The sequence below is a fragment of the Castor canadensis genome, unplaced genomic scaffold (assembly GCF_047511655.1).
Source record: "Castor canadensis unplaced genomic scaffold, mCasCan1.hap1v2 HAP1_SCAFFOLD_88, whole genome shotgun sequence".
Classification (NCBI taxonomy): domain Eukaryota; kingdom Metazoa; phylum Chordata; class Mammalia; order Rodentia; family Castoridae; genus Castor; species Castor canadensis.
The window spans coordinates 67544-88618 of NW_027395334.1; the positions used below are offsets into that span (position 1 = coordinate 67544).

Genomic DNA, 21075 nt, shown 5'->3' on the forward strand with positions numbered 1-21075 from the left:
GACGTCCCTCATGCTGGGGGATTCTTGGCTTCTCTGAGGGACTCAGTTTCCCCATCTGTAAATGGGGAGTCGGGCGCCAGTAGCTCACGCAGAGTGGCTCAAGCGGCAGAGCACCTGCCTGGCAAGTGTGAGGCTCTCAGTTCAAGTCCCAGTGCCGCCAGAAAAAACGAAGTACAAATTGGACCTGGGTCTTTGGGCTGGAACCACAGGGGCCTCCATCAGGCGCAATGTCCTCTGCTGGGCTCCTCTGGCTACAGAGGCGGGAGTCCGGCCTGACCAGGGGCTGTTGTCCACGGCTGCGAACCCGTGGGATCCTGCGCTGGGGACGTTGGTCTCTGCTTTGGGTGAAGCTGGGCTGTCGGAGGGACCTGAGCCTGGTGCTCGTCTTCCCGGCGTCTGCAGCCCCCTGGTGGCCGACACGCGCCTGCCGGCGGGGTCCGGATCCCCTCGTGTGGCTACATGGACACCTGCTGCCCCTGGCCTGGTCGCCAAGCCGGTGCCAGGGTGCGCGGTGGGCCGGACGCGCGCGATCCCCTGCTTCCACCCGGGCTGCGGGCTCCCGTCCAGGACGGCCATGCAAATGCATGCAAAGCAGCCGTCGTTTCTGGGAAGTGGTGGCGCCGGGAGGCTCCTGGCTGAGACATGCAACCCCGGGCGCCTGCTGTATACAGGGCCCCGTGCCAGGGGCTGAGCACGCGGTGAGACGCGCACACGGCTGGTGTGTGCGGGGACTTCATGTGAGGACCCTGGGAGGGGACCTGCGCGGGGTGACGGGCCATCTGCAGGCACAGATGGGCTGCGCGGGGAGGGCGCTCGGGACCCGGGGGACAGCGCTGGTGCAAAGGCACCGGGGCGGGAGGCAGCGAGACCCCAGTTCACTCAGAGGCATTGGGGACCCGGCAACGGCTCTGGGGCAGGGAAGGAGCGGCCAGGTGGGGCAGGAACTTCAGAGGCCAGGAGTAGGAGAGGCCGGCAGCCCCAGGATTTGAGTTGCCTGGGGTGCAGAAGTGAAGATGGAGCGGGCTGTGCTGGCACCGCCAACGCCACTCATCACGGGCTTCCCGGCAGCCTGGCGGGCGCTGGCCGCTCAGCAGTCTCGGCCCCAGGGCTGCACTGACCCCAGGCTGTGAAGGGGTCTTGTGTCCAGCCCATGTCCTTGTTGCCCTCCCTCCTGTGAGGACCAGGCTCCAGACCCCCCACCAGAATTAACACACAACCCCACCCAAAGTTGGGGCTGGGAGAAAACTCTGGTGGACATCAGGACGTACAGCTGGACAGGACAGGGGGACAGGCCAGGTGCGATGGTGCAGGGATCTCGGGCAGTGGACAAGGGAGGGAGGGAGGGTGGTGGGTGAGGCTGGGCTGAGAACCAGCCCAGGTGCTCCAGGCCTAGGTGGAGAAAACCTGCCCTCCTGCTGTGTCATCCTGGCAGGAGGCTTTGGACTTCTCCCCATCCAGCCTCACCCCAGAGGGGACTGTCCCCAGGAGCCCAAGTCCTCCATGGCCAGCACTGCAGCTAAGGTGGGAGCCACTCAAGGTGAAGCACCTAAACACCTTCCGCTTCCTGGTTCTAGTACGTACAGCTTCAGGGAGCCAAGGTGGCTGCTGGACACCCTCTCCCCCCAGATGGCACGGGTTACTGATGCCAGGAGCACACGGCCACTGGGGGGAGGCTGGGAAACTTTCTTTCCTGGGTGGCAGCTGTGGCCCTTTCATTTTTCAGGGATTGTCACCACCTGGACTCACATGTCTAAGCAGCTTGCATTACAGACTTGGACCAAGTGGGACAGCCAGCAGCTAGCTGAGTCCAGCACAAATGCCCACCCAGCCCTCCCAATCCCAGAAGTGACATTGTGCCCCAGTGAGGACTGTTGTCATCCAAAGCTGATGGGAGGACGAACCTCACCTAAGACTGCGCCCATGGCAAAACCCAGCACAACTGGGTGACGATGACTCCAGCCTATAGTTGGGATCCCGAAACTGCAAGGGGCCATGCCTCAAAATCCTGTGGACCTCGGTCCAACCCCAGTGCTGAGCAGCAGCAGAGGATAGGTGCACAGGACTTGGGACAACACCCAGCCTGGCCTGTGGCTTTGCACCAGCCTGGGCTCGTGTCCCCAGCCTGCCTCTCCCACAGGAGGAGGGCATTCCCCAACCGTGCATTGACCTGGGCACTCCCGGCCCCCCAGGGCTGTTTGAGACACCAAGGAGGGACCTAGAGGTCACTTCCCAGCACTGGTAATTCAGAGTGCGCGGCAGCCCAGGACCAGGACCAGAGTCCCTGTTCCTCTCCCAACAGGCAGAACCGGGTGACATTAGCCTAGAATTCCCCAGGAGGGGACCCTCAGGCCTGAGAGAGACGCAGGGGGGTGGGGCTCGAGGCCCCTGCGCGGCAGCAGAGCACACACGGGAGCACAGGCTGCGGCCAAGGCCTGGCTAACAAGGGTTTGGGCCCCTGGCCAGGTGGAGCGCCTTTTGTTTGCAGGGAGGCTCTTGGGCGGGAGGTGACCTGCGGCCATGGGTGCCCTGGGTGCCGCGCGGGAACCGGGAAAGTACACAAGGGAGCCGGAAGTGGGTCCCTAGGTTTATTGGGGCGACGGGGCCGCGTCTAGAAGAAGGTGTTGGGCCTCTTGGTGGTGAAGCGGGGCTTGTGCTGGCGCCGCAGGACGCGGTGGGGCAGCGGGAACTTGATCTTGGAGTCCTGTGAGCAGAGCAGGGGGTGAGGGACAGAGGCCTCTCCACAGTCCTCCAGGCCACCCAGGCATGGCCGCCCCCCGGGGCTCCTGCGTCAGCGCCCCCACCCCGCCCCGGGCGCTCACGTGGAACTGCTTCACGGCCGGCCGGCGACACTTGCTGGCCGCGATCTCCTCCACCTTCATGATCTGGATGGAGTGCGCGCGGGCGCGGTGCCGGGCGCCCATGTCGCGGTCTGCGGAGAGAGGACAGCGTCAAGCTGGGCAGACAATGGCGGCCACCCCAGCCCCCGGGGACGCAAGGTTGTAGAACCTCCACATTCACTTTGAGGGGCACGGCCGCAGCCCCCCAAAGGCGACGAGGCCCCCTTGCTGTGCGCGCCATCGCTGAAACCCCTGCTACCGCAAGCAGCGGCTTTTGGGTTGGGGCGCGGCGGGGTCAGGGCCGCGCGCAGGGCCCGGGCGCTCACAGCACTGCGTGACGGCGCCCGCCGTGGTCAGGTCGCGGTACTCGCGGTACATGTTGTGCGTGCCGCTGCGGGAGTCGTAGCGCAGCCACACGCCGAAGTTCTTCACGCGCAGCGGGGACTTCTCGAACACCTGCGGGCCGGGCGGCGATGGAGGTGACAGTGAGGCGACAGTGATGGGGGTGGTACTGGGGGGGGGACAGTGACAGTGACCCCGCCCGGGGGTCGCACTCTGCCCGCACCTGCCCGCAGTACACGATCTCCCCCGAGGACTTCTTCATCTTCTTCAGCTGCGACACGAAGTACCAGAATCGCGACTTGGCGACGACGTGGTTGGGCGCGAAGATGCGCATGCGGTACAGCGGCGGCGCGTGGCACTTGGGGGTCGGCAGGCAGCGCCCCACGACCTTGTACTCCCGGAGCTGGGGGGACGGACGGACGGACGGACAGACGGGACAGACGGACTCGGGGATCTGAGCCGCGCTTCCCCATTTCCGCCACCATCCGGGTCCCAAGGGGCAAGACGGGGTGCCCCCCACCCCCCGCTTGACCTCTGACCCCACGCCCCAGGAGGCGCGGGGGGGAGGGGAGGGAGAGAAACTGAGGCTGGGAACCGCATACGGCCCGCCCGCCTGTTTTCACTTTTTTTTACAAATTCCTTAAAAGCTCCGGATGCTCCCCCACCTGCCCCCCTCAATTTTGCAATCCAAGCACCCACGGGTTCAACTCCGCACCCCGACTTCGTCACCCCCCCCTCTCCTCCTCCCGCCGGACCAAGACACAAACGACCACTATCCCCGCTTTACATTCAGGGAAACTGAGTCACAGCGCCTCTCTCTTCTCCCCCGACTGCACTCCCGACCATCCATCCTCCGGCCCCGCACCCGCCGCCCCACGCGGCCCCCGCCATGGCCGCCATATTGGCCGCAGCGAGCCGGCAGCTCATGGGGCAGGGGGGCGCGGACCGCATCGCCCACAGCTCCCACCCGGTCCACGCCGCCTCGCCGGGCCCCACGAGGCGGCTCAAGCCGCGTCCCTCGTCTCCCAGCCTCGCCGCGCGCGTCTTACTGTGCCGGAGGCCTTCATGGTGCTGTCTCCGCGTTCGCCGCCACCCACAAAAGGAAGTAGCTCTTTCCACGCAGTCGCTCACCACGAGTTCCTTGCCGGAAGTCCCGCCCTCTAGATACCACGCCCTTATTGGCTCTCGAGAGCAGCGCTCAAAAAAGGTGACTTCGTTATTGGCTGTGGATCCGCCTACCACTCACAGCCCTACCTCTCTTGATAGTAAACCTACATCTCCCAGAAGGGAGTGCGGCGAGCTCTCCGTGTTCCGTCTACTTCCGTAATGGAGCGACGGCGCCGCACGAGGCACGCTGGGAGTTGTAGGAACTTGAGGCTCTCCTGCGTTGGTTCACGTGTTCTTCCTGGGGATGCTAAGTGTTCGAACTTAGACTTTTCACGGTGTATTTTTTTTTCTTTTACATAATTTGTATTACTATTTTTCTTGCCTCGGGCTGAACGACGCAGATATCGAGCCAACAACCTGGGACTTATGGTACATAAAATGGGAATGCAAACTTTTTTATCCTAGAGATCCTTAGCCACGAGCATTGCATAAGCGCTGCACTGCCATTGGGGTGGGTTTTTGATGCACCGTCTTTGGGATTCACAGCGCTGGGCTGGAGTTCTTGCAGACCCTGGGTTGGGGTTCGTCGTGACGTCATCGTTCATCCTATGACGTCATCGCGCACCTTGCGACTTGTGACGTCATCAAGCATTATGCGCCCGCTGCGTCCTTCTGGCTTCCTTCAATTAGCATGGCTTGGTGAAGGTCCTTCTGCATTTTAGTTTCCCCGGCGCTTTGTCCATTTTGAGGGCATCACAAGGAAGCCTGCGTGGGTCTTTGGGCCTGCATCCTTCTGCACCCGCCAGCAAGGGGCAGCACGCATGGGACTTCAAGTCCCAACGGCTGTGATGTGCGTGTCCGTCTGTCTGTTCCTCTCTCTCTCTACGCAGGCATCGCTCTGCTTCTTAATGTTGTGCACAGCTTCTCGCGTACTGATCGGTGATTAAAGGGTCTTCCCTGGGGAGCCATGGAGGGCAGTGAAAACCCATGCGGAAACCAAGACTTTGCTTCTTTGCAGAAAAGTCTCCTGAAGCCCGGGCTTCACACTCGACTTCGAGGATCGAGGATCGAGGTTCGAGGCCAGCTCGAGACCGTTCCCCCATCCCCCACTCCATTTCCAAAAATGACCAGAACAAAATGAGCTGCAGGTGTGGGACCTGAGTTCAAACCCCGGTCACAACACGCACACAAAAACTATTGAAATTCTTCGCCTGTTCCCTGCCGGGCCAGCTTTGCTGCACCAGCGCTCCCGGCCGCTGCCGCGCGCGTCCACCAGGGGGCGCGAGACGCCGCCTTCGCTTCTGCCCGCGCATCTCCGCCACCGGGCCTCAGTTTCCCCATCCGTGCCAAGACACCAGCCGCAGTCCCCGGCTTACGGGGTCTTTGTGAGATTTACATATCACAGGAGTGTTTGGAAATGGATAACCCAAGGCCCTACGTCTCATACAGTCTTGAACTCCGTGCCTCAGTTTCCCCAAGTTGTGGGAAGCAGATCCTACAAAACTCATGACGGGGCCTGGGGCGCAAATCGGATCTTGAGAGGACTGGAAAGGGGACGAGGTGTGGGAAAGGAAGTGGGGCGCACAGGCTAGGAGGAGGGGGGAGGGGGAAGAGCAGGGGGAGGGGAGGAGCAGGGGGAGGGGAGGAGCAGGGGGAGGGGGAAGAGCAGGGGGAGGGGGAAGAGCAGGGGGAGGGGAGGAGCAGGGGGAGGGGGAAAAGCAGGGGGAGGGGGAAGAGCAGGGGGAGGGGAGGAGCAGGGGGAGGGGAGGAGCAGGGGGAGGGGGAAGAGCAGGGGGAGGGGAAGAGCAGGGGGAGGGGAGGAGCAGGGGGAGGGGGAAGAGCAGGGGAGGGGGAAGAGCAGGGGGAGGGGGAAGAGCAGGGGGAGGGGAGGAGCAGGGGGAGGGGGAAAAGCAGGGGGAGGGGGAAGAGCAGGGGGAGGGGGAAGAGCAGGGGGAGGGGGAAGAGCAGGGGAGGGGGAAGAGCAGGGGGAGGGGGAAGAGCAGGGGGAGGGGGAAGAGCAGGGGAGGGGGAAGAGCAGGGGGAGGGGGAAGAGCAGGGGGAGGGGGAAGAGCAGGGGAGGGGGAAGAGCAGGGGGAGGGGGAAGAGCAGGGGGAGGGGAGGAGCAGGGGGAGGGGAGGAGCAGGGGGAGGGGAGGAGCAGGGGGAGGGGAAGAGCAGGGGGAGGGGAGGAGCAGGGGGAGGGGGAAGAGCAGGGGGAGGGGAGGAGCAGGGGGAGGGGAGGCGCAGGTCCAAGGGAGGTTGAGGACAAGGACAGGGAAGTAGAGGAGGCAGAAGGCCAATACGCCCAGCACTGGCCTCAGGCCAGGCCTTCCATCTGGCGGACTGGGTGGCAGTGACCCGACAGATGGACAAGCACAAGGCCGTGGGTCGTAATGTTCCCCTATCTTTGTTTAAAGCTTTACCTCTTTTTTAATGCTCCATTGTGCCATTTCCAGAGGCATAGCCATGGCCCCAACTTCCTCCTGACACACCTGGCCACGTAGAAGCCCCTCCTAGTGCCCACAGGAATCCAGGCCTGACAGGCTGGTTCTGCACACTCACCTCATTGGACAGGAACCAGGACCCCAGGCCACAAGGGACCCACCCTGTCCTCTCAGTCCTTCCGTGTTAATCCTAACTGGACCCTGCCCACAAGACCTGGGATCCCAGAAATCTCAGTGCTGACCTGCTGAGGAATGCACCCGAGTTTATGTCAGCCCTGGGCACCTGCGCCCCACAGGGATGGGCAAGATTCTGCCCCCGACCCAGCTCCTCAGAAGTCCCAAACCACACACGGCCAGGGTGCCTCCAGAAAACAAATCTACCTGTGGCTGCCTACAAAGAACCCAACCACCTGCCCACCCACCTGTCCACCCACAATCCACCCATCCACCCATCCACCCACCCATCCATCCACCCATCCATCCATCCATCCATCCATCCACCCATCCACCCATCCACCCATCCACCCATCCCTCCGTCCACCCACCCACCCGCCCACCCATCCACCCACCCGTCCACCCACCCATCCATCCATCTGTCCATCCACCCATCCATCCACCCATCCACCCATCGACGCATCCATCCACCCATCCACCCATCCACTCATCCATCCACCCATCCATCCATCCACCCATCCATCCACCCATCCATCCACCCATCCACCACCCACCCATCCACCCATCCATCCACCCATCCATCCATCCATCCACCCATCCACCCATCCATCCATCCATCCACCCATCCATCCACCCATCCATCCATCCATCCATCCACCCATCCATCCATCCATCCATCCACCACCCACCCATCCACCCATCCATCCACCCATCCATCCACCCATCCACCCATCCACCCATCCATCCATCCATCCACCCATCCATCAACCCATCCATCCACCCATCCATCCATCCATTCACCCGTCCACCCATCCATCCATCCATCCACCCATCCACCCATCCATCCATCCATCCACCCATCCATCCACCCACCCATCCACCCATCCACCCATCCATCCATCCATCCACCCATCCATCCACCCATCCACCCATCTACCCATCCATCCATCCACTCATCCATCCATCCATCCATCCATCCACCCACCCATCCACCCATCCACCCATCCACCCATCCCTCCGTCCACCCACCCACCCGCCCACCCATCCACCCACCCGTCCACCCACCCATCCATCCATCCGTCCATCCACCCATCCATCCACCCATCCACCCATCGACGCATCCATCCACCCATCCACCCATCCACTCATCCATCCACCCATCCATCCATCCACCCATCCATCCACCCATCCATCCACCCATCCACCACCCACCCATCCACCCATCCATCCACCCATCCATCCATCCATCCACCCATCCACCCATCCATCCATCCATCCACCCATCCATCCACCCATCCATCCATCCATCCATCCACCCATCCATCCATCCATCCATCCACCACCCACCCATCCACCCATCCATCCACCCATCCATCCACCCATCCACCCATCCACCCATCCATCCATCCATCCACCCATCCATCAACCCATCCATCCACCCATCCATCCATCCATTCACCCGTCCACCCATCCATCCATCCATCCACCCATCCACCCATCCATCCACCCATCCACCCATCCACCACCCACCCATCCACCCAACCATCCATCCATCCACCCATCCATCCATCCATCCACCCATCCATCCACCCATCCATCCATCCATTCACCCGTCCACCCATCCATCCATCCATCCACCCATCCATCCATCCACTACCCATCCATCCACCCATCCATCCATCCACCCATCCATCAACCCATCCATCCACCCATCCATCCATCCATCCATCCACCCATCCATCCACCCATCCACCCATCCACTTGGCCTTGTGCCATGGGGAGCCAAGGCAGCCTGACCTTCTCCTTCTCCCAGAGCCTCAGTTTCCCCTTTGTCCACTCAGGTGTCTGAGCTCGCTGTGAGACTGACTTCCTATCTGGCCAACGCCATGTCTGGCACCCGTGTCGCAGTGAACACCTGGCAAGTCTGCCGTCCTGTCGTTGGCATGACTCTTTTGCTCCGTGTCCAGCCTGTGCACCTGCCACCTCCCATTGCCTCCCGACCCACGCAGGTGAGTCTTCCCTTCGTCCCCGTGACTAATAGGATGACCTGTGTTTCCCATGAAAAAAAAGGGAGAAGGCACAGCAGGTAGGGTGTCTCCTTCCTGCACCCGCCATGGCTCCCCAGTTCCCTTCCATGGTGGATAGTCATGAAATTGTTTGATTTTCTATAGCACCTGGGGGCCAGGCAGCTCTGGGGACAGAGGTGTCCACCTTCCTGCTAAGCGTGGGACACAGGTGCTCTTCTCCCAGATTGACCCTCCTGGCCCGGCGAGGACAATGTCTCCAGAACCAGGCCACACTGTGACCAGGACCTCCCGCCTTGCCCCAGTTCTTCCTGCAACCCTAAAGCTGGCCTGTGTCCCTGAAGATGGGCTGCACGTCACCCCTCTCCGCTGCTGCATCCTCGCCCCAGCTTCCCCTTTATGTGCACTGGGCGAGTGGCCCAGTCGGCCTTGGTTGCCTCGGGTTTGGTGACCTCAAGACTACAGCTGCCTGAGCCGGCCAAAGGAGGTCACGTCCTCACCCCCAACCCTCGGGAAATATCCCTGACACCGCCCTTCTCAGGAACACCCTGATCTGCCAAAACCCCAAGTCCCCACTCTCCTTGGGTCCCATCACAGAGCCACTTCCTCCAGGAAGCCTTCCCAGATTATTTGGGCATCTCTGCCCCCTGCCTGGTGTCTCTGAAATAACAACTAGGTGACAATGACCACAGCTGGCTTTGACCCCATGTCCTGCATCGAGGTGACCACCCCGATGAGCACCTGCCAGTCACAAAATGCCCTCCACGCCAGGTGCCAGTGGCTCACGCCTGTCATCCCAGCTACTTGGGAGGCTGCGATCGGGAGGATCACAATTTGAGGCCAGCCCTGGCAAATAGTTCATGAGACCCCCATCTCCAAAATAACCGGAGCCAAACGGACTGGACGGAGGTCAGGACCTGGGTGCATGCCACCTGTGGGTAAACTGAGGCACCAGGGACCTGCCCATGAGCGATTCCAAATGCTCCTCTGTTCTGTCATCCCTTCCCTGTCGTCTTGGGGTCTCCAGTGGCCTGAGGCCATTCATTGCACAGGTTTCTGGAAGCTTCTGCCCCTCCCAGGCTGGCCTGTCACCTCCCCACCCCCATTCCCCCACATGGCTGTGACTTTCGGTAAATGACAACAGCTCAGGAAGCCATGGGGCCCACACAGGAAGGCGCCGAGGGGGACTTTCCTGCGTGCTGCCTAAAATCCTTCCTGTCTCCGTCCACGGTCCCCACCGGCCAGGTAAGAGCCGGGCAGTGCCACATGGCCGTGCCTGGCACTGGGGGTGGCCGGGATGCCGAGGGTCCCCCCCCAAAGCAGGTCACTCGCCCCGGCCCGGGTTTGATTTGTCGTATGGAACCCCGGGCTTTGTGGGTGACATGCAGGAAATACAAATGTCCCCAGCCCCTTGCTTCCCTTGGAGCAGGGGGTGACCAAGCCGTCCGGGATACGGGGCTTGGAGGTTCAAAAATGGGGCAGGTTGTGACTTTCCCTGTTTTACTTTCAAGATTCCCAAAGTCATGCTTTCCCTAGGACTTGTAAAATGCCGTGGCACCGTGTCCAGGGTCCCTTTTCTAACACTGGTCACTGGTTGGGATGGTGACAGGGACCCTCCAAAGGCTCAACTCCAGTGCTGGGGGCTCAGGGACATTCCCAGGCTTGGTTTGGGCCCTGGGTGACCCTCTGCAAGACACCAAGGGACTTTCCGGTCTGGCTTAGGGGACAGGTGCTGTGGGCTCACTGGGGAGGGGGCCCCCAGGGGATTGACTATGGTGACACTTTGGGGTCTGGACAGGGCTCACTCAGCTGGCCACCTCTGGGGACTGGAGGGGACTCTGCCCCCCGCACGTCTGGCAGAGCTGACACCTGGACGTGGTGGGGCTGGGACTCGAACCCAGAACCCCGGGCTCGTCACCCACCCCATCACAAGCACGCCACTAGGGGCGTTTATATACATGTGCCATTTCAGCCGTGCCCCAGGCCAGCCCTTCGAGCCTGAGGCATTTTCCACATATGGTCGTGGCTTTTTGCTGGGGTGACCTCCTTCTTTGCAGCTGGATGACAGGGGCGGCCACCATGCCCAGCTTTGCAACTGTTTTTATTTTTTCAAACCTAAGAGTAGCTCTGCATCCGGGTCAATTAATTGGGGGAGATCCTGTTTTTCTCCCACCCCTGGGGGCCACGAGTTGGAAGGTCCCCAAGGGGAAGGAGCCCTGGGCCGGACGCTTAGGGACCAGTGTCCACGAGGCTTCTGCTATGGAGACCTGAGTGCATGCAAGGAAGATGCTGGGGGCGGGGCTGGTGGGGGCGGGGCCAACGGGACGGGACCCAATGGGAGTGGGGCGCTGGAGCAGCGGCAAGAGGGTGCGGCTAATGCGGCTAAGGTAATTGGGTGGTGCTAACTGGGGCAGAGCCAATGAGAGCAAGTCTCTCTGGAGGCGGGGCTACGAGGGTGGGGCCAATGGGCGGGGCCAGTGCAGGCGGGAGGCGGGGCCATCTGGGGGCATGGCCAATGGGGTGGTTTGGTTATATGGGGCAGCCCTAGCTACGGTGGGACTAAGGAGCAGAGCTAAGGGCGTATGGAGGCGGGGCTATCTGGGGTGTGGTTGGTGGGGGCGTGGCTACCTGGGGGCGTGGCTAAGGGAGGCGCGGCTACTGAGTGAGGCAAATGGGCAGGTGTAGCTGGGATAGGCTAGCTTGGGGTGGGGCTAGGGGGCGGAGCTAACTGGGGCAGTGCTGATTGAGGCGGGGCTACAGGGGGTGTGGTTGGTGGGGGCGTGGCTGCATAGGGCGTGGCTAACAGGATGCGGGGCTACTGAGTGGGGCTAATGGATGGGTCCAGCTGGAGTGGTGGTAAGGGGTGGAGCTAACTGGGGCAGTGCTGATGGAGGCGTGACTTCCCGGGGCGTGGGTAACAGGAGGCGGGATGACGTGGGGCTGAGCTAATGGCTCTGGTTAACTGGGGGTGATGAGATGCGGACCCCCTGTTGGCCATCATCATCCATCAGACTGGTCCCATCCAGGGCCGGATGGACTGGGGACCCCAGACCCGCAGGGCAGGACAGCCACCCCACCTTCTGAACACACGTGTGCACAATGCAGCACGTGGGGATGGAGTGCATGGCGTGGACTGGGCTGGCGGGGAGGGGAAGTGGAGGCCACACATGGTGACTGCCGATGTCCTGCCCAGCACAGCTCTCTTCGCGGAGCGGGGGAGAGTGGCAGCTCCCTTCTGGCTCTGTCTGTCCATCTCTGCCTGTTCCTGCTTCTCTGTCTCACTGTCCCTTTTCAGAAGCCCTGTCTCCTTGGCCAGAACTGAAGGGCCACCTCGCTGCGTCCCAGGCGGGTGGCACTCATGGCACCTCCGAGCGAGGAGACACCGCTGATTTCCCAGCGCTCCTGCAGCCTCTCGTCCTCAGAGGCTGGTGCCCTGCACGTGCTGCTGCCCCCTCGGGGACCTGGGCCTCCCCAGTGCCTGTCATTCTCCTTTGGGGACCACTTGGCTGAGGAGCTTTGCGTACAGGCTGCCAAGGCCAGCGGTGAGTGGATTGGTCACCAGGGGACTGGATCAGACAGAGGACTGCTTGAGAGCAGGACTCAGCATTGGATCTAGGGATTTGAGGGTTGAGTAGGAGTTTGGTAAGGGAGGAGGGTGGGCACCTGAGACTCAGAAGTGACTCTGGAGGGATCTGATGGCCTCTGTCTGCAGGCATTCTGCCCGTATGTCACTCGCTCTTTGCTCTGGCCACGGAAGACTTGTCCTGCTGGTTCCCCCCATGTCACATCTTCTCCATGGAGGACGTCAACACCCAAGTCTTGGTCTACAGGCTCCGGTACGAAGCACCCCAAACCCCGCAGAAATCCTACAATTTCACAGATGAGGGGGACCTTGGGTCCAGAGAGGGTGGTCAAGGTCACACACACCGCACATTCACCAAACAGCCTGGGCTCTGTGCAGCCTTGGCTGAGTTTGCCGCCCCACCCTGAACCCCGTTTCCTGCTGAGGCCAGGCCGCCCCTCTCCCCTGCCTCTCAGCTTTCGCTTCCCCAACTGGTTTGGACTGGAGAAGTGTCACCGCTTTGGGCTACGTAAGGACCTGACCAGTGCCGTGCTTGACCTGCCCGTCCTGGAACACCTCTTTGCCCAGGTGGGGGTGTGCGGGGGTTCCCTGCTCGCTGTACCGCAGGACTGCAGCTCTGCAACCTTGGGGCTGGAGGGTAGGTGGCCTGGCTGACTCTCTTGTGGCTTGTCCCCAGCACCGAGGTGACCTGCTGAGCGGGCGTCTCTCGGTGGGCCTTGGCCTCAAAGAACAGGGCGAATGTCTCAGCCTGGCTGTCCTGGACCTGGCCCGGATGTCCTGCGAGCAGGCTGTGCAGCCAAGGGAGCTGCTGAGGACGGTCAGGTGAGCCGGCCAGCTGCAATGTCCCTGTCTGTGCAGTGCACACCTGGCCGTGCACAGTGTTGACCTATGACAGGTCCCTTGCACCTGGCACCCCATGAGGTCCCAATGTCCCCCTGCACTGAAGCTCGTGTGCATGGTGCCCGGGGGACCTGTCCACGCTGAGGGCCGAGTCCCCTGCCCCCCCACAGCTACAAGGCCTGCCTGCCACCCCGCCTGCGCGACCACATCCAGGGCCTGAGCTTCGTGACACGGAAGCGCATCCGCAGGACGGTGCACCGCGCGCTGCACCGCGTGGCCGCCTGCGGGGCTGACCGCCACTCACTCATGGCCAAGTACATCATGGACCTGGAGCGGCTGGACCCGGCCAGGGACGCCGAGACCTTCCGCGTGTGGCTCCCTGGGGCCACGGGTGGCCAGGACGGCCAGGGGCTGCTGCGCGTGGCTGGTGGAAGCGGCGTGGCGTGGAGCCCCGGAGAACACGAGGTGCGGGCAGGGCCTGTAGAGGGCGGGGCCTAACCGAGGGGCGGGGCCGGATCCACGTGGGGGCGGGGCTTAGAGGAGACGCGCGTTGGTGGGCGGGGCTAAGCAGGGCCGGAAGAAGATGGTAATGGCGGTGGGCGGGGCTCGGGGGAGGAGCAAGGCTGCAGAGTACGAGAAAGAGGGGCGGGGCAAAGGGCGGGAATGAACGCAGAAGGGGCCAATAAGGGGAGGGAATTGGGTGGTGGGCGGGACTAGGGGGGCTCAGTAGGTCCAGACAGAAGAGAGGACTAAGAGAGGTGGCGGGGATCCAAGGATAGGGACGTGCAATAGGGGGCGTGGCTTAACTGGGACCTGCAGGAGGCGTGGCTTCACTGAGACCTGCAGGGGGCGTGGCTTCACTGGGAACTGCAGGGAGGGGCGGGGCTTCCCTGGGACCTGCAGGGAGGGGCGGGGCTTAACTGGGACCTGCAGGGGGCGTGGCTTAGCTGGGTCAGAGGCGGGGTGGGGCGTGGCTAAGAGTGGGTGCTGGGTGTGGGTTGTGGGGCGCAGGCTCCCCGAGTCTTGGGGTCCCCAGGACCCTCAGCCCTCTCCCTCCCTCCAGTCCTTCCAGCCCTTCTGTGACTTTCCTGAAATCGTGGACATCAGCATCAACCAGGCCGCACGCGGGGGCCCGGCCGGGGAGCACCGGCTGGTCACTATCACCAGGATGGACCAACAAATCCTGGTGGGTGGGGTCCCCTCCCGGTGGGGTCCCCTCCCCTCCCCTCCCCTCCCCTCCTCAGGGCGGGGAGCATGGCGGCCACTGATGAGCCGTGTCCCCCGGGTCCCCCGCAGGAGGCCGAGTTCCCGGGGCTGCCGGAGGCGCTGTCCTTTGTGGCTCTGGTGGACGGCTACTTCCGCCTGACCTGCGACTCGGGCCACTTCTTCTGCAAGGAGGTGGCTCCGCCAAGGCTGCTGGAGGAGGTGACCGAGCAGTGCCACGGCCCCATCACGTAAGCAGCTGTCCCCAGAGCCATCAGGTCCTCCCCTGTCCAGCATGGTAGACACTCAGCAAGGCTGGGATCGCCGTTTCTGCAGCCCGAGGCCGTACCCCTCCCTCTCACTCCTGGAACCCCAAGTCCTCCCCCAAGTCGCTGGGCCAGGTTGGACACCTGGCTGCATCCCCAGAGCATCCCTGTCCACCTGTCCTTTCTCCCATAGACTGGATTTTGCCATCCACAAACTGAAATCTGGGGGGTCACTGCCCGGCTCCTATGTCCTCCGCCGCAGCCCCCAGGACTTCGACAACTTCCTCCTCACCGCCTGTGTCCAGGTTGCAAGCAGAGGCGGGAAGGCAGGGAGGGCTTCCTGGAGGAGGTGACCTTTGCACTGACACCTGAACCCCCTCAACCTTGCAGACTCCCCTCGGTCCAGATTACAAGGGCTGCCTGATCCGGAGGGACCCCACGGGAACCTTCTCCCTGCTGGGCCTTGGCCGGCCGCATAGCAGTCTTCGTGAGCTCCTGGCAGCCTGTTGGGAAGATGGGGGGCTGCACGTGGATGGGGTTGCACTCAGCCTTACATCTTGCTGCACCCCCAGACCCAAAGGTGAGCCCACTTTTCCCTTGGTGGCTATGGCTTTAAGGGAAGAAAACGTGATTTTTAAATTTTTTATTTTCTTGGCTCAGAGAGGAGGGCCACCTTCAGGCACGGCTCGATCCAGGCACAGCGGGCTCTGCAAACTTGGCCTCTGTCTGTCTCTTGCCTTTTTTTCTGGGTGAATTTTGCACTCAGGATGAGGAGTGGTAACTTATGGGGACCCCCGCATACACACCCCCATTCTCCATAGAGAAATCCAACCTGACTGTGGTGCGACAGGGATACAGCCCGTCCCCAAACTCCACACTTCAGCCCCAGTGCAAACTGAGCCAGATGACATTTCACAAGATCCCGGCCGACAGCCTGCAGTGGGTTAGTAAGGGTCCCCCACGAAGTGCACGTGCCTCAGTTTCCCCATCTATACAACGGGACCAGCACCCGAGCCCAGATGTAGCCGGTGTGGGGGGGATTCCATCCATATTCCCCAACATGTCCCCTGCCATCCCAGCACGAGAACCTGGGCCACGGGTCCTTCACCAAGATTTACCGGGGACATCGGCACGAGGGGGTGGACGGCGAGGCCCGCGAGACCGAGGTGCTCCTGAAGGTCATGGATGCCACACACAGGCACTGCATGGAGGTGCGAGGCTGAGCCTGGGGGATGAAATCGCGCGAGATCCTGAAACAACAGGGCCGGGTGTTGCTGGAAAGTGCAAAATGTTCAGGGAATCCACAGGCAGCCCGTGCAAAGGTCCTGGGGTCAGGCCCGGCAGGTGGAGGGCAGAATGACCAGGCCAGTGTTGGGGTGCCATGGTGGGACACAGGCAGGGTGGGGACTGACGTGTCCTTTCTTTTTGCTCCACCCAGTCCTTCCTGGAAGCAGCCAGCCTGATGAGCCAAGTGTCACACCCACATCTGGTGTTGCTGTATGGCGTGTGCATGGCGGGAGATAGTGAGTCCCCACCCTGTCCCTACCTGCTGTCCCTGGGTTCCTCCAGGTCACCCACCCCCCATGCTTGTCCCTCTGTGGGTGGCAGCTCCAGCCCCCCTCCAACACTCCCCTAATCCCCCAGCTCAGACACACCTGGGTTCCCTTTGCTGTGCAGCTTTGGGTACGATGCACAACCTCTCTGAACCCTAACCTCGTCCAGCAGCTGTTTGCAGCAGAGCCTGCTGAACTCAGTGCGGTTTTTTTTTTCCCCTCCCGATTTTGTCCTTTCCCGCTGCTGCCAGGCACCATGGTCCAGGAATTTGTGCCCCTGGGAGCAGTGGACACTTACCTGCGTAAGCGCGGTCCCCTGGTGCCCGCCAGCTGGAAGCTGCAGGTGATCAAGCAGCTGGCCTATGCTCTCAATTACTTGGTGAGTGAGTGTCCGTCTGTCTGCTCCCCCCTGCATTTTCCACCCGGTGGAGGGGGTGCCAACCACTCTCTTCCCTCCTCCTCTACGCCTGACCCCTTAGGAGGACAAGGGGCTCCCTCACGGCAACGTGTCCGCTCGGAAGGTGCTGCTGGCCCGCGAGGGGACTGACGGGAGCCCCCCTTTCATCAAACTGAGTGACCCTGGCGTCAGCCCCACGGTGCTAAGCCTGGAAAGTGCGTGTCGGGTGTGGGGGGAGGAGGGAGGCCTGGCGGGGCCCTGAGTGGCCCTGACCGTGATCGTCCCCCAGTGCTGACCGACAGGATCCCATGGGTGGCCCCCGAGTGCCTGCAGTGCCTCGGGGACATTCAGACGCTGGGCTTGGAGGCTGACAAGTGGGGTTTCGGGGCCACGGCCTGGGAGGTGTTCAGCGGGGCGCCCATGCCCGTCAGCAGCCTGGACCCCGCCCAGGTCAGACATTGGGGGGAGTGGACCACGGGCAGGTGGCCGGGTCCCCTCTCTAGAGTGGACTACACTGACCGCCCTGTCCCCCCCGCCACAGAAGCTCAAGTTCTACGAGGAGCGACAGCGGCTGCCGGCCCCGAAGTGGACAGAGCTGGCTCAGCTGGTCCAACAGTGCATGGCCTACGACCCGGGCCGGCGGCCATCGTTCAGGGCCATCGTGCGCGACCTCAATAGCCTCATCACGTCAGGCAGGCGGAGTGTCCCCTAGGTCCAGCGGGGGGACAGACGGGGGGCGACAAGGAGTCACGTGTTCCCTGACTGTCACCACGTGCAGTTGCACAGGGTGTGCAGTGCACCTTTGAAGGATGCTGTCCGCAGCTGGGGCTCCCAGTGGTCACTCCGTGATGTTCACACGAGTTACCCAGTTACCTGTGTCCCCCAGATTACGAGCTTCTCTCAGACCCAGCACCTGGCACCCTGGCACCCCGAGACGGGTTGTGGAGTAGCGCCCAGCTCTACAGCTGTCAGGACCCCACCATCTTTGAGGAACGGCACCTCAAGTACATCTCCCAGCTGGGCAAGGTAAGGTGGGCGTGGCCAGGCTAGCTGGGGCGTGGTCTGTGTTGTGGGGGCGTGGCCGGGCGTGATCTATTGCATGGTTGGATGGGGCCTGGGTCGGGGCGGAGTCTGAGCCGTGGTGGGTGTGGCTTACAGTGCATGGGGTGTGGTTGTGGTGGGGGCGTGGTTGGTAGGTGGCTTGTACCAGGGGCGGGGCCTGAAGGTGGTGGGAGGGGCGTGGTCTGAGCGTGATGGGCAGGTGTGTGCATATCCAGGTGTGGTCGTGGGCGGGGCCTGTTGCATATTTGGCGGGGCCTGGCGGTGGGAGGGGCGTGGTCCAGGCACAGTGGGCGTGGCCTGAAGTGGGGGCGTGGTCAAGACCTGGTGGGCGTGCCCTTGAAAGCTGGGCTGCCTGCCCGGGGCCGCAGCAGATGCTCAGCAGCCCTGCCCTGGCCCAGGGCAACTTTGGTACGGTGGAGCTGTGCCGGTATGACCCGCTGGGTGACAACACCGGCGCCCTGGTGGCCGTGAAGCAGCTGCAGCACAGCGGGCCGGACCAGCAGCGGGACTTCCAGCGGGAGGTACAGATTCTGAAGGCGCTGCACAGCGACTTCATCGTCAAGTACCGGGGCGTCAGTTATGGCCCAGGTGAGGGTCGCCATGTGCATCCTGCAGCGGGGGCTGCAGCGGGGGCCGCCGCGGAGGGTCTGGATTCAGATGCGCACGGGCTCAGCCTCTCTGAGCCTCAGTTTCCCATTGTGGCGGAGCACTGTGGGGGGCTGGGTGGGGTCGGGCTGGTGCACTGACCCCTCCGTCCACCCAGGCCGGCAGAGCCTGCGGCTGGTCATGGAATACCTGCCCAGTGGTTGCCTGCGTGACTTTCTGCAGCGCCACCGAGCACGCCTGGACACGGGTCGCCTCTTGCTCTACGCCACGCAGATCTGCAAGGTGCGGGCCTGGGGTGCGGGTGAGGGGCTCCCGGGACCTGCTGGGCACGTGGGCTGTGGAGGAGGGAAGCTGGGATCCAGGCCGGCCCGCGTCCACCCCCACGCAGGGCATGGAGTACCTGGGCTCCCGCCGCTGCGTGCACCGCGACCTGGCCGCGCGCAATATCCTGGTGGAGAGCGAGGCGCACGTGAAGATCGCCGACTTCGGCCTCGCCAAGCTGCTGCCGCTGGACAAGGACTACTACGTGGTCCGCGAGCCCGGCCAGAGCCCCATCTTCTGGTGGGAGCCCTGCCCCATCCGGCCCCGTCCATAGCCCCGCCCACCAGCCTCTGACCTCGCCCCTCCATAGCTCCGCCCACCCAACCTCTGACCACGCCCTTCCATAGCTCCGCCCGCCCAGCCTCTGACCACGCCCCATCCACAGCTCTGCCAATGACAGCTGTGCCACCGCCCCTTCCATAGCCCCTCCCATCCATGCTTTGGCCTCACCCATGCAGCCTCTGGCCCCGCCCCCTACATAGCCCCGCCCCTCCCAGCTCTGGACCTCCGCGCACATCTCAGACTCACCTGTCTAGGCCACGCCCACCATAAACAGTGGCCCCGCCCCCAGCCTTAACTGCGCTTCCAACCCTGCCCTGGGATAGGCCCACTCTTAGTCCCGCCCACCGTACACTTGCTCCGCCCCCTCCCCAAGCCTCACCTGCTCCTAGTCTGACACCATCTCTGCCTCTCCAGTTCATCCTGCGGTCAGCGCGTGGTCCCGCCCCCCAACCCCCAGTGGCCCGGACTGCATATCTAGCCCCGCCCACTGCTCCCTGCGTCACCCTCCCCTCTCTCAGCATTCTGGCTCCACCCACAATCCCGCCCCTCCCCGCTGGCCCCGCCTCCAGCTATACTTCTCACTGCACTGGCCAGTCCCACGTCAATATCGCTCTAGCCCCGCCCAAACCGCCCCTCGCTCTGGCCCCGCCCCCTTCAGACTGGCCCCATCCCGCTCCCGGCGGGGTGCGGGCGCCCTGGTCCCCTGGGTAAGCTGAGGCAGGCGTGGCCCGTGTCCCCAGGTTCGCCCCCGAGTCCCTGGCGGACAGCGTGTTCTCGCGGCAGTCTGACGTGTGGAGCTTCGGGGTGCTGCTGTACGAGCTGTTCACCTACGGCGACAAGGCCCGCAGCCCCTCGGCTGTGAGTCCCGCCCCGACCCGCCCCTTCACTAGCCCCGCCCCAATCACTAGCCACGCCCCCACACCAATCACTAGCCCCGCCCCAATCACTAGCCCTGCCCCAATCACTATCCCCGCCCCTCCACTAGCCACGCCCCAATCACTAGTCACGCCCCACCCCTCCACTAGCCCCGCCACTATCACGAGCCCAGCCCCGCCCTCACCCTCGCCCCATCTCTAGCCCCGCCCCGCCCCTCACGCCCCCGCCCTCCCCACCCACCTCCCCTCCCCACCGCCCCGCCCCCACCGCACCCCTCTTTCCCAGGAGTTCCTGCGCATGATGGGGGGCGACCGCGACGCCCCCAACCTGTGCCGCCTGCTGGAGCTGCTGGCCGAGGGCCGCCGGCTGCCCGCGCCCCCCACCTGCCCCGCTGAGGTCAGCCCTGCCTCAGTTTACCCACTGCCCGGGGACCCACCCCGATGAGTGGGGGGCTGAGCTCAGAGCCCCGGGATTACAGGCGTGCACCACCACGCCCGGCTCCCGCCGCCTGCACTTATTGAGCGCCGACTGTATACCACGCCCTGCGCTGCAGGCTGGCCGGGTCACCTGGGAGGAGGGGGCGCAGCCCTGAGGTCCAGTGGCCTCGGTGCTGTGAGGCGACACGGGAGCTATGGAGGATTTGGGGTGCTCAGCGCCACCCCGTTGTCTCCCCGCCCCCCCAGGTCCAGGAGCTGATGAGGCTGTGCTGGGCCCCCACCCCGCAGGACCGGCCATCCTTCGGCGCCCTGGGTCCCCGGCTCGAGGCCTTGTGGAGTGCCAGCCGCGGGTAGTGGTGACTGTCCCGGATCCGTGTCCCCAGGGCAGACCCCAGCCCATTCCCCACCTGTGCCCACACCCTGACTGGAAAACTCTTATTCGTCTCTCAAAACCCCAGCTGCCAGGTCCTTGCAGTGCTCCCTGAGGTGTCCCCACCACTTCTTCTGGCTGCAGAGCGCGGACGGTGGCCGTGTCCACGGCTCTGTCCTCCCTCCCTTTCCTGGTCCTGGGGGGGAGTAGTGTAGTGGTCCTCGGAGGGTAGGCGCAGAGTGCGCTCTGGGAGTGTTTGTTGATTGAATAAAGGACTTCAACAGATCCGATGGTTTGTGGCTGGACCCGGGGCTGTGGGTCAGGGGCGTCTCAGGCGGGTGGACATTGTGGG

At 63.3% G+C, this 21075-nt stretch overlaps 2 protein-coding genes and 1 non-coding gene across 3 annotated transcripts; 1 reads left to right on the top strand and 2 right to left on the bottom strand.

Moving 5' to 3' along the window:
* Window positions 1-2572: 2572 nt before the first annotated feature.
* LOC109698333 (large ribosomal subunit protein eL20) lies at window positions 2573-4327 on the bottom strand. The gene is made up of 5 exons (XM_020182469.2): window positions 4229-4327; window positions 3403-3582; window positions 3164-3293; window positions 2820-2929; window positions 2573-2701 (listed from the first exon to the last, which is right to left on the bottom strand). The coding sequence occupies exons 1-5, from the start codon at window positions 4244-4246 to the stop codon at window positions 2609-2611; spliced, it is 531 nt and encodes a 176-aa protein (XP_020038058.1). The 5' UTR covers window positions 4247-4327; the 3' UTR covers window positions 2573-2608.
* LOC141420292 (small nucleolar RNA SNORA68) lies at window positions 2996-3128 on the bottom strand. Its single transcript, XR_012444915.1, has one exon. It is a non-coding gene; the product is annotated as a small nucleolar RNA SNORA68 (small nucleolar RNA).
* Window positions 4328-9964: 5637 nt separating the features above from the next.
* LOC141420278 (tyrosine-protein kinase JAK3-like) lies at window positions 9965-21002 on the top strand. Its single transcript, XM_074064544.1, has 24 exons — window positions 9965-10172; window positions 12223-12469; window positions 12640-12763; window positions 12966-13077; window positions 13187-13332; window positions 13521-13815; window positions 14414-14536; window positions 14647-14804; window positions 15013-15124; window positions 15210-15399; window positions 15641-15762; window positions 15899-16030; window positions 16258-16342; window positions 16624-16751; window positions 16852-16984; window positions 17059-17219; window positions 17311-17461; window positions 17656-17795; window positions 18230-18419; window positions 18595-18719; window positions 18826-18998; window positions 19781-19898; window positions 20202-20312; window positions 20600-21002. The coding sequence occupies exons 2-24, from the start codon at window positions 12286-12288 to the stop codon at window positions 20705-20707; spliced, it is 3321 nt and encodes a 1106-aa protein (XP_073920645.1). The 5' UTR covers window positions 9965-10172; window positions 12223-12285; the 3' UTR covers window positions 20708-21002.
* Window positions 21003-21075: the final 73 nt, after the last annotated feature.